Below are 13,684 nucleotides of genomic sequence, written 5' to 3'. Positions count from 1 at the left end.
AAAGCAATTATACCCCAATAAAGATGTTTAAAAAAAAAAGACTAATTTGTTATTAAGCTATGAACTTAGCAAACGTGTTAACACTGTACAATATTAATTCAGAGCATAGTGCAAAAAAATTGTGTAATAGAATAAAACACATTTAGTAGAGTAAAACTTTCAAGGTTATTGAAAGCATACAGAATGAATTAAGATTTTCTCTGTAAATGCAAAAATACATATATAATCATAAAACATCTTACATACCTCATTCCATTTTTTGGCTTTCCATGAAGGGCATCTGACAGATCTACAAGCTTTATGAGTTCGAGGTTTCTGTAGATGACTGCAATATTTTTCTTCTAATTTCCCATGGAATTGGTCAACGCAAATCACCTCACGGTACTTTAAACCTTTACCACAAGGAGCTGAGCACTGGAAAATAAATATGAATGCACTTGATTCATTTTATCTTTACTAATTAAAGTTTATCTGCAAGAAGTGTAAAATGAAGCAATCAAAACATCATCACTTTGATATTTCATGAAGATATACTTTGATATTTCTAATGAGAGAATTTAAAATTTGCCAATCTGCCCTCGACCATCACTGATATTGATATGATAAGGTATCCATTTATTCTTCAAAAAAGTATTGATTGTCTACCATATACCAAGCACTCTTCTGGCACATAAGTGCTTTAGATCTTTTGAGGTTAAAGACTATCTGCAGCTAACTCCTGTTATCACACATATTTCAATAAAACTTGCTTTCGATTTTGTATGGTCGCCACCTATTCAATTTTTAACCTCATATGTCTTGCCATAGTGCAAACTGTGCTTTGGATGTCAAAAACAAAACAAAACAAAAATCTCTCAATGTAGGAAACTATGAGAAAGTATAAAATTAATTTTTTAAAGCGCAATTCAGTTCAGGTTTGTTTTTCACTTCCATCTGGCAACTGTATGTCCCCATCATCAACCCTCCAAAATATTTAGTGAAAAACAAACTACCTAAAATCTCTGTAAGGATATATGTAAAACAGTGATCAGACTTCCTTTTTCAGCCAGTTGCCATTTTATAAGCAATTCCAGTGCAGAGGAGAGGAAGGGCTTGGGCTCTGGCATTGAATACCAGCTCTGCCACTTACTATTTGGGTGACTTTGAGTATATTTCATCCCCTGGCCAAACCTCAGTTTCTTCATTATAAAGTGATGATAATGACACCAATATTAGAGGTTTATTATGAAGATTAACATAAGATAAAGAAAATGAGATATCTAATCCAGTCCTTTTACATAGGGTACATCTTCAGTGAATATTAGCTTCCTCTTCTACCATTTTCCTTCATATACTCTGAGGATGTTGACAATTTTCAGCATGATATATGTACCAGGGAAAAGTTAAGCAAAGAAGACACGGATTCCAGATAACTCCTCTCATTCCTCTGAGACAGCTGGTTACATATGGTTTCATTTAGAAACATATACTGAGTTCTGAGAACATTAGATAATATATTATGCATTTTATGTATATTATGAGTTCAAAGAGTGATTAATATAGAGTATTAGATGTTTAAAATATTTTAAATTAAAAAAATGAATAGTTTGGGGATAATTTACCTTTATATGTTATCTGCAATACTATATCCCATTTGTGTGGGGAATTAATTTAACTTGGTACCTTGACTTTTAAGACATTACCATATCTGAGATGTTCTCTTCTTGTTAACACCTACAGCTTTACATGCCACTTAGAACACACTTTAATTCAGTGTGAATTGTTAACGGGTCTTGATAAACTGTATTACATGTACATTCTTTCCTGCTATTTTTTTTATTTTTTATTTTTGTATTGAAGTGTAGTTGATTTACAATACTGTGTTAGCTTCAGGCTTATAGCACAGCAATTCAGATATATATATATATATATATAGAGAGAGAGAGAGAGAGAGAGAGAGAGAGAGAGGGAGAGAGACATATGTATGTATATATATTTTCTTTTTCATATTCTTTTTCCTTATAGGATATTACAAAATATTGAGTATACTTCCCTGTGCTATACAGTAGGTCCTGTTGGTTATCTATGTTATATATAGTAGTATGTAAACATTAATCACAGCTTCCTAATTTATCCGTCCCCCCACTTCCCCCTTTGGTAACCATAAATTTGTTTTCTATGTCTGTGAGTCTATTTCTTTTTGGAAATAAGTTCATTTGTATCTTTTTTTTTCAGATTCCACAAATAAGCAATATCATGATATTTGTCTTTGTCTGGCTTACTTCACTTAATATGATAATCTCTAGGTCCATCCATGTTGCTGCAAATGGCATTGTTTCATTCTGAATGTGCTCGATATCATCTTTCCTACTACTGACCTTCCCTTTCAGATCTACCTTTATGCTCTACTCCTCTTGGTCTCTTATCTTGGGCACTTCCCTGCCTGTTTCTTGACTACATTGTTTATTTTTCAAAGAGTATAACATAGTTTATACTAAAACATCACATACTATTGAGTACCAGGCGTATATTATCTGGGAGTATACATGCATGTTCACACATACAAGAATGTATTTCTCCTTGGTTGTGTATTTTTTCTAACTTTTAAACTGTGACTTTTTGAACAAAGGAGGATTTATTACTCTCCCTGATAGTCCCTTGTAAAAAGTAATCATTATTGTGAATACTCATGATATGAGCCCAGTAGTACTTATGGAAGATGGAAAAATGTTTACTATTTTATTTACTCTATGAATATTATTGAGTTTTTGCCATATACCAAGAGTAGCATATAAATATAGATTCATTAACCATCTTTTGCCTTGACTTATCCTCAAAGTGCTTATAATCTAAATGACACCATCTATTAAATGAATAATGCCAGAGTACATCTTAAATAATATTAAATTCAATAAAGATCAGAATAAAAATACAAGACAGTAAAAACCATTAAGACAATACAATAAAAATATTATTGAATTAAGAAAATAGTGAAAAATAGTCATTTCTTTATGGGATATTTGGTAAGCACTCAGGGAGAGGTGATATTTAAACTCAGTCTTGAAGATGTAGTTTTGCTGATGGACAAAGACAGATGGTCTTGTATATTTGTTTGATGTGCCTTATCTAATGCCCATGTGTCTCTGTTTTGCAAAATTCTCATAGTTCTTTTATCAGTGCCAAGAATCCAAGAATCGTGCAGTAAACATGCAGTAAATTGTTGATATTTCTGATAAGAATGACCAATTCATTTATGAAACTAACACAAGAAGAGACATTAAAGATTCTACTTTAGAATTGAACAATGCATTTCCTCTATAAGCAGCATTTGTGAGTGGAATGTAAACTGGGACATTACAGTTCACTACCAAAGTGAGGACTGTTTCTCACAAAACTGAATAGCCTCTCCTCATCTAACTGGAAGTCACCTTTTATTCTTTCTCTTCTTTGTTATTCTAATCTGTAACCAAGACTAGTGTTAAACATAATTTTAAACATATTGCTTCTTTATTTTTTTCAAGAACTGACAATGAATCTCTATTGTCCTTAATACAATACGAAAACAAACCTCTTCCTTGCTTTCTTGATTCACCAAATTTCAGTCAACATCCCTTTCTAGCACAATATTCTGTTTCTTTTCAACACGCAACCTTTGCTCTACTAACGTATAACATAATTACTTTCTCTTTAGGGTGACATTTTCACTCACCACAGTACCTGATTCATATTATTTCCTTTTACTTCGACTAATCACTTGCCCTGGTGCTTTCTAAATAGTACTTATCCTTAAAGCTCTAAGTCCATCCCATGTCTAAGGTGAATACATATCAATCTTTCACTTCTCTGAACTCTTCTGTCTCTGTTTTTGGCACTTCATCATTTTCTATTTTTGTCACATACTTTATCCAAACTTCTAGAGGTCAAGGACCTTTTAGATCACGCACGTCACCCACAAAGTGGAAGGTACGATAAATATCAGCTGATTAATTGATGTTGATTCTTGGTGCAAGCAGTTATTTGTTTTTATTAAACTCTAAAATAATTTATTAAAAGTTTACTTTTCCATGAAATATATTTATTGGATATTAAACTCAAAGTCTTCTAGGAAAGATAGATAAAATGTATAAAATCAAAGAATTGCAAAGTAAATTATGCTTTCGTTACACTTTTAAAGTAGCACTCTCTTTCCCCAAGATCTGAAAAGGAATAAGTACATTATTTTATCATGTCTGATGAATTCCATGTGGGCATTTAAGTAAAAGAGAACACATTATGCAAAGAATTATGTTTTGGTTGGAACGAAGCAGTCATAGAGTAAATAACTAGTGAAATGTTACCTTCCTTCTCTCAAACCACAATACATTCTGAGTTGTAAAGTTTCCACAAAATAGCTTATTTGGTAGAAAAACCCAAACATGGTCATTCTTTGCTCTGGGACCCCAGTAATTCTTTTCATTTTTGTTTTTCTCTATTTTATATCCCTAATACCATCTTATTCCCTTGAGGTTTTATTAACTGTATAATTTTTTTGAACTTTATTTTATTTTTTACATAGCAGGTTCTTATTCATCTGTTTTACACGTATCAGTGTATACATGTCAATCCCAATCTCCCAATTCATCCCACCACCACCACCAACACCCCATCCCTCTTTCCCCCCTTGGTGTCCATACGTTTATTCTCTATATCTGTATCTCTATTTCTGCCTTGCAAACTGGTTCATCTGTACCATTTTTTGATTAACTGTAAAATTTATTTCCAGCATTGTCGTCAAAGTTTGTTTTTCTTTAAAATCATCTCTGTCATCCTTAGTTGACAGTCTTACTAACTAACCCTTTCTGAGATTTTTCCATGAATACTAGGGAGCAATAGCTATAGGAAGTGGTGACATTAAATGTAAGTAATCTGAATTGACTATTCTTATAAATTAGGTGAAGACACGTGCCTATTTAAGGAAAACAGGGCGTTCAAAGCAAATGTAGAATTTGCAGGCCCTAAAAATAGAATAGAATATCCAGAACTGTGCAGGTTGACTGGCACATTCAATCTCAAGATGGACAGTTGGAATTAATGAGTCCGTTTTCACATGATTAACTTTGGAACAAGTCTATTCTCGTTTTTCAAATGAAGTTGTACATAATTACAGAATGATTACTTCTGATATTGGAAGTGTGGATTATTGCTTTGTTTGCATATAAGGATACTATAGAAGAATGAATGAATTGACAATTTGTGAGAAACTTGTTGTTAATTTAATTCTAGAAACTTAAATTGCAAGACAAAATAAAACAAGGAAATGAAGTTTACCTAGCTCCAGTTCTAGAAAATGGAAAACTGTGGAGTTTGTGCGTGTGTGTTAGACTTTCATAAACTGTAATGGTGATTGGGTCTCTATCCTCTCTGAAAGTAGTGGGAAACATACTGATATTGGGAGAATTAGTATGTACCCTAATTAACAATAAAATAGACCTGAAAAGTAACTGTTACACTATACCGTTGTCATGTATAAACTGCCTTTTACTGACAACAAACTGGGTAACTGTATGTAAGTTCTTTAATCTCACTCAACCTCTATTTTTTATATGTAATATTAGTAAAAGAATAACTATTTCATATAAATGTCTGGGTAAAGGTAAGGAGAAAGGAATTTTTTAAATGAGAGAAGGGGCCAAACTTAAAAAACTCTAAAGAATTTATAATGCTATAGCAAAATGTAAAAAATATTAAAATTAATAAAGAATAAAAAGAATCCTACAAAACTTAATGTTAATTATATGAAGGACAACCATGAAAATGTCTCCCATAATGTAAAAGCGAATGGGAAGATGACATAGAGAGAGAATATTGTTTCCTGGAAAACACTCTGCTCATTCCCAGCTCACGACATTTGCACATGTCATGTCCTCCAGTCCCCGCACTCTCCTTCCATTTCAATCCCTACATATTTTTCAGTGCTGAGTTTTAAATCTCATTCCCTCTGCAAAGCCTCCTTTGGCTGCTGGAGGATATCAGTCCAGGCTAGATTAGGTGTGGCTCTTACAGAGCTTTTATACCTCAATACCTGGTTACCTCTTCCCCTGTTTCTTTTCCCTGCTGGACTATAAATTCTACTGGGAACAGACTTATTACAGGAAATCATGAAAAGTAGAAAGAACCCCAGAATCACTTGTTCCTAATTTAACGTGTTATGAACCATTCTTCTTCTCAAAAGAAGAAATAATTGTACCATTGTACCATGAACCATAGTTCTCCTAAAATAATAACTATTTCACTGGTGCTACCTTAGCTGATTTTAGATGGTATATTTTAAATTTAATGCTTAAATTACATAGTAATGGTCAGCCTCAATTTTAGCTATAAAGATCCCTTAGCTAGCTCTTTGAAAACCAGAGTAAAAAAGAAAAGAACCTAAAGTTTGGTCTACTGAAAAACAAGTGAAGTCAAAGTTAAGAGTAAGAATTAACTATTCGTGGGATCTATTTTAATTAAGTTTGACTAGAAAAGTAGCTAGGCAAAAAAAAAGTAGCTAGACTAGAAATTTGGTTAGAAATGTCTATTTCACTTGCCACTGCATAGTTTCATCTATGGATGAAGGAGTATATTTTTGTTTCTATGTTCCTCACGTAAACTTTAGCTAAATAACTCTAAGAATAAGTACTAAAACTAATATTTGACATTTTATATTAGAAAATTATTATTAGAAACACTTAATATTAGAAAAGAGCTATAACGTCAACTATAAGTTCTACATTAAATATTTTTAATGATTATCAAGATAAGCAACCAATCAGTGAAAGCACAGGTTTTACAGAAAAACTTAGCAATTCACATAGATTCTCGGTTTTTTATTTAAAATTTCCTAATTAATTCAATATATAGCCTAAATAATTTCCAGTTCTCTAAATGGACTTCAATCAGTAAATTTGGCAATGACCCCATTGTTTAAAGTCAGTAGGGTCAGTTAGTCGTTCAAGGTCAATTAGTCAGAACTAAAAGTATCTTGTAGCAATAAAACTACAGCTTCCTTAACATTCCTCTTCATTTGCTGATAAGGAAAATATTTAACATTAAACAAGTATTATCAAAATTTGATAATACCATTGTAAACATTTTATTCTATATTATGGTTTATCACAAACCATTTCAGGGATAGTTAAAAATAATGACATTTAGTTTTTCAGCTATCAGAAATAGCATAACTTGACTTAATTTTAGTTTTCTAATGTTGTTATGCAAAAAATGACTAACAAGAAAATACAAAACTGAATAAAAATAAGTGAGTTACTATTAATCAATTTCACTTTGCTTTTCAGAATCTTTGGAATCTTCTGGTTGTTTTTCGAAACATAATCATTAAGTCATCAAACAACCTAATGAAGAAATGAATTTTTACTTTATTTCTAGATGTCACATTATCTCTGTTTCCTGACAGCAAGGTCCACAGTCATCTGTTGAAAATGTGAAAGCTCACAACTGGATGGCTGGGAGTCATGTCCATCCTATTGCTTACTTATGACAGGTATTAGCTAAGACAACCAAGGAAAACCTGCTATCAAGTGACAAAGGGGTTCACACAGTCTTTTTGTTTTAGGAGAGCTAAACTCACAGAAATGCAATCATTTCACGTTACAAATCTAAGTCCAAATATACCTTCTCACTACAAACCAGAAATGCTTTCCATCAAGACAGGTGCAACTGAATAAGAAGCATCAATTTACAATGAAAAAAATGGAGAGGTTTTGATTTAAACACAAACGTATCATAGTAGCTAAAACATAATCATGTACTTGGAAATAATTTGAGAGGATTAGTTGTCGTTTTCTTTGTCTTTATGAATATTCCAAAAGTATCAATGAATTTCTCATTATAGGAACATGTATTATTTATCTTTGTTTTGAACTTTTCAAAACTAAACAGTTGTATGCTTCTATAGTAAAGTTAAATTTTAAATTTTTCATGGAAAATTTTTGATCATAGCTATTTTGCCAGAGAATTTTTTTAAACTATGTTTTGGTGATTATGTTAAATGTCTTTACAACACTCTTACGAAACAAAAAAATTGTCTATGAAATGACATATTACAAAGGGAAATAATAGAGTTTCAGGCCAAAACAGTCTAGAAGTTAGATATTCTATGGAATAAAACACTATTGTGTGTATGCATTCATGGATATGTATGTTTCTTTTTTTCTTTCTGATTTTTAAGAAGCCTATTATAACATTCTCTAAATAAAGTAAAGAGGCTAATCAAACAAACAGACTACATCTAAACCCCAGGAACAGCATGTTTTTTTTAAATTTCAGGAAGACAACGATAACTATCTATCTAAGAGAAAAGCCCCACTATAGAAAAATCTTAGCTATGAGTTTTATACAACTATTAATACTTTGTAATTAAGGGCATTCCTTACAATGGTGGAATACTATTTTAAATTGAGCTCCAAAACTATTAGAGAAGTAAAACATTAAAGTAGTTAGAGCAAAACAGCCAGAGTATAGTAGAGTAGGGTATCTCTCTGTTTAAAGAGAAGCAAAAAAAGACAAAAATATGCATATTAAGAGTAGAGTGTCAACTCTGTAAATATAGTACTGCTACTGTTCCTTTAATTCAATGCATATGTGCAGTAAGGAGTAAGATACTAAATCTTATCAACAGGGACCCCATTCATAGTATTTCCTGAAAGATTATACTTAAGAGTTTTAAAGTTTAATGCAGTTTGAATATTTCCTTTTTAACCTGTTACAGACACCCTTTGACTATGCAAGACTGCATTTGGTTTTTAGAATACGTACTACTGAAATATTTCATTCAGTTGCATTGTATCTGATTATATTTAAAATCTGCAAATTTAGACATTTAAAATTTTTCAAGTCAGATTCATTTGCAAAGATGTTTGAGTCTCAACTTAAAGGACAAAGAAATATATGCTTAATAACAAACATATCCAGTAAACTTTCACTACATTTATATTATTGTAAAAATTATAATATTTTGATTTCTATTTCATGTTCTAAAATTTTTTGGGGGGTATATATGTATATATTTACATACACACACAAAATGGACTTACAGTTCTAAGCTAGTCAATGCAACACAATTATCTCATGTATAATTTATCTGGCTAATTAAATTGCAAGTAATATTTAAAGATAATTTACTATAATATAGTTATGGCTATGGAAAAATGTGATTATTTTCACTTTCAAATATAAAACCTGAAGCAAAATTGCAATAACTCATGCAAGTACTTTATACAGAAAATTTCACTTATCATATACTGTTTTCCACACATAAATATTAGGAAATTGGGATAAAAATCACCCCAGTATATGATAACTAAAATACTCAATTATTGGATTCATTTTCTTCAATAATAAGATTTGATAAACAATCCCTATAAACCTGCAAACATGAGTTACAGAACTCAGGTTTATTTTGCTAGAAGCAACAGTAAATGTAAGTCTAATTCAAATGTAAGCACTATTTGTAGCAAATAAAATTGCTCAGGAAAAACTGGCATTAGTTTAAAGCTTGTAGATTATTCTTTTAACTTTCTGTCTAATAGTATAGTGTATGTGCATTACAAAGGAGTAATGAACATTTCAGACGCCTCTGTAAAATCTCATCTAAAGAGTTCCTGTTCAGAGATTTTATTGACTCACTAACATAAATCTTAACAATTACATGGTATCAGGAAAAAAACTGTTACTCTCAATATGAGAATAATATAACTCTTGTCTAATTTTAACAATTCTTTAGGGGCCATTATTGTGCATTTACTTTTTCTTGATGTCTTTATACAAATCACAACAACTGGGACGTTACTTTTGTTAGATGGTATGGCACGTTCCGTGATAAAAACCCACATTTTAACCCCTGGGAGTGCATTCAGAACCATGAGCATCTGCTTTCCTGGATGGAACAAAGCAGAAAACTATTCAGTGTGGGTAGACCATAAAAAGGTAAAGAGATCAGAAAAATAACTAAAGCATACCTTTAAAAAAATAGATTGACTTTCAAGGCATTACTTACTATGGTAACATTTACAAAATTCTTAAAATCAAGTGCCAACAGAATAGCAGGATTTACCATTTCAAGTTTCTACAAATGTTTTCATGCTAGCTGTGGGAGTTAACAGAAGTAAAGCCAAGAAGTTTGCTTTCAAGTAGGGTTATAAAGATCTGAAAAGGAATATGCACAGAGAACTCTCAGATGAGAAATAAAAAATGAGCTCTATGAAGGCTTTGATAAGGGAAAAGTCAGAGTTGAAATTAAAGGAGCGATACCCACTGCACCTATTTATGTCTATTTATCATATGCAATAAAAGTTGTGAGGCAAAAATGTTTTCGGGATTAATTTTTCAGTGAACTTAAGCTAACTTTAAAATTATATTAATCAGATAAAGATTATTTATGTTAAAATTTAAGGCGGGGTTTTATAGTTTTTACTACTGGGGAGTGGAAGATAGAATAATAAAAAGGGCATGGGATTTGGAATCAGAGACCTACACTTGAACCTCAATTGTCAGCAGTTGAACAGCCTTGGGCTAGGTCTTAACCTTCCTAGTCCTCAGTTTTCTCATCATAAACTGGCAATAATAACACCTACACCTCAGGGTAGTTGTGAGATTAAAGGTGATAATGGATGAATGAACCTAAAACAGTGCTTGACACAATACTCTAAAGTCATATTAAACCTCCGTTCCCCTGTCTTTTTCTTCCTTTCCCAAATCCTCAGTAAATAAATTTTAAAAAAGGTAGTGAAAATACAATCCATGGTGTGGGTTTCTCTATTAAACACTTGAATGGAATAGGGGCATGGTTCAACACTCATACATTTGTAGCTCATTCAGTAGTGAGAGAAGGAGGGTAACCACCTCAAGGGAATTCAGGTAAGACCCTATCTTGTTCCCTCTGTAAAAAAATTCTGTTTACCTAGATGCTGAAAAACTCATCAGACATACTTCAAGTTATTTCAGAGTGGAGAGAAAGAAGAGAAAGAATAGGAGGTGAATAGACATATGGTCAAAAAAAAACCCAACAAAAACCTAACCAGTTTCCGTTAAAAATGATGGAGTGATCATATGTGTTCATTTCCCCCTCCCTCCTTGATTTTTTTTTCAACCCACAAAGTCAAAGCCAATAAAACAGACTGGAAGATGCAAAGAAGAGAAAAGACCAATGTGAAGCAAGACAACCTTGTACCTACAAGACCTCTGAACCACTTAGCACCTGGATGCAACAAGAAGGGCTACCTCTCCTCAACTCCTCTTTAGGCAGATGAGGGGTTTATTCTTTGGAGAAATTAAATTGCAGGAGTTCCAGAGTTGGGGATGCTGGAGGAAGAATAAGGGAATTCTACCCATTCAACTCTTGACCCTTAATCTCTCTGCCCAGAGTACTCTTGCTCACTGGCAGGGGGTTCAAGCGTTCTTCTCTGAGAAACAGTGTCTCCAAGAGAAAAGACCTTAAACTATTGACTTACAGGGAATATCATCCGTCACTAGATGCTATCCAAACGCAGTTTCATATCAATTCTCTAGTGCCTTACTCTTAAATATGAGCTGCAGAAAATTATCAACTTTTGAAAGAAAAGACTTCCATAGGAAAACCAGAAAACCACTCCCACCCTTACCCAAAGAAAGGGTCCAAAGGATAAGGAGACCATCAAGAGAGAATCTCCCCTCAAAAAAACAGTAATTAATATGAGAGAGAGAGAGACTAGATGCTATATGGGCAAAAGAAGAATAGAATACTATGACCCCAAAGCAATTAGAATGCAAGAAAAGGCTTTGGATAATTCAATATGTAATAACATAAATAATTCAAGAGATGGTTTATACACTGACAAAGTTTCCCATCAAGTAAAATCAAATGACAGAGACAGAAAATAAGAGAATTAGAGGATCAAGAATTCTAATATACAACTAGAAAGAGTTCAAGAAAGAACAATGAAAATAGTTGCATAGATATTATCCAAGAAATAACAAAGTTGATTTTCTCAGCACAAGTCTCCTTAATGAAAGGGCCTATAGAATGCCTAACAAACTGAATTTTAAACACACACAAACACTAAGTCACTTTATCATGCAATATTAGAACAACAGGGACAAGGATACCAAAAGCTTCAGTGACACAGACATGAAGACAAAGGCACCTACAACAAATGAGGAGTCAGAATCACCAGACATCTCAGAATGCTAGAGGATAAGATAATCCCTTAAAAATTCTGAGGGAAATTATTTTCAAGCCAGAATTCTAAAACCAGCCAAATTATCAATGAAATATGAGGACTGACCAAAGACATTTTCAGATTTGCACAAAAGGAAAAATGTACCTCCCATTTTTCATCTTTCCAGAAGATACAGGGAAAAGTGTTTTCATATGCAAGAGTAAATTAAAAAAAAAAAAAAACATGTGATGCAAGAAAAAGTCATCATAATCGAAACTGAGTGAAAGGCTTCACAGGATTAGAGAATGGTCAGCAAGGTTGTTTGTCCTGGCCAGATCAGAAGAGGATGACTGGGGGTCAGGGGGCTCTGGGAGGAGTCTAGGAAAGAGAAATATCTGAGCATTTAGAAAAAAACATTCATAGAGATTTTATATACGTGTTCAAGCACTTGAGAGAAAAAATAATAATTGGAACATTCAAAGAAAAACTAAGCAAATTTTTAAAGGAAGCAGTTACTAACTCTAGGAAAATCAGAGTTGTGCAAGAAAGGAGCAGTGCTTTAGGGACCTCCTTGGTGGCGCAGTGGCTAAGAATCTACCTGCCAATGCAGGGGACACAGGTTCGTAGCCCTGGTTCAGAAAGATCCCACATGCTGCAAAGCAAGTAAGCCCCGTGCGCAACAACTACTGAGCCCGCACGCCTAGAGCCTGTGCTCCGCAGCAAGAGAAGCCACCACAAGGAGAAGCCCGCGCACCACAGTGAAGAGTAGCCCCCGTTCACTGCAACTAGAGAAAGGCTGCATGCAGCAACGAAGACCCAACGCAGCCAAAAAAATTAATTAATTAATTAATTTTTCAAAAAGGAGCACAGTGCTTCAAAGTACACTACTTGGCTTCACAGTGACGTAAGGAACACTAACTGTTGATTGAATCAAGATTTATTTTGAAGATAGGATTGTAGAATTAGCAGTCCATTTAGGAATTAAATAGTCAACCTCTATAAAAGGAAGTCAATAGGTAATTTTTTTTTTTGATGCATCAATAAATAGCAAAGTAAGCCTGTTCGGGAATAAGGAATTACGTATCAGAAGACATAGATAAAAGGATTTAAAGATTAATTCTGGGTTAGGAAAGACTGCAACAGGAGATAGCTTTTTTTCTTTATCAGCATTTTAGCATCACTTATTTTTTTAACTATGTACATGTGTTACATTAATAAGACTATATTCAAAACTGTAATCGATGATATTTAGTTCATTAATGGAGATCAATGCCAAACTGGGTGAGCTCTCTCTAGAGGTATGTGCTTGAGCTCTGGATCCACCTGGGTATGGAGGAGACTATTAATTACTTTATGAAGACATGAAATGCACGCTTCCCAATTTACTTATGACATAAAGTTGGAAGGATTTATTTAAAAGTCAAATATGAGAATTTAAATAAAAACTATACGAATGCAAACTACTAGAGAAAAAAATAGAAGTTCTATACTTTTACTTAAAAATATCTACTGCTAAGGAAAAATAAAATGAT

The 13,684-nt window shown here is 32.9% G+C and overlaps 1 protein-coding gene across 1 annotated transcript in view; it reads right to left on the bottom strand.

Annotated features, from left to right (window-relative positions):
* The window catches only part of ADAMTS20 (ADAM metallopeptidase with thrombospondin type 1 motif 20), a 193,911-nt gene that overhangs the window by 47,191 nt on the left and 133,036 nt on the right, over positions 1-13,684 (bottom strand). Inside the window, exon 29 of the mRNA XM_079938384.1 lies at positions 247-414. Coding sequence (XP_079794510.1) covers positions 247-414 — 168 coding nt within the window. The remainder of the gene's footprint in view (positions 1-246; positions 415-13,684) is intronic.

This window comes from Stenella coeruleoalba (assembly GCF_951394435.1).
Source record: "Stenella coeruleoalba genome assembly, chromosome: 11".
NCBI lineage: Eukaryota > Metazoa > Chordata > Mammalia > Artiodactyla > Delphinidae > Stenella > Stenella coeruleoalba.
This window is presented reverse-complemented; position numbering and strand designations above follow the sequence as displayed.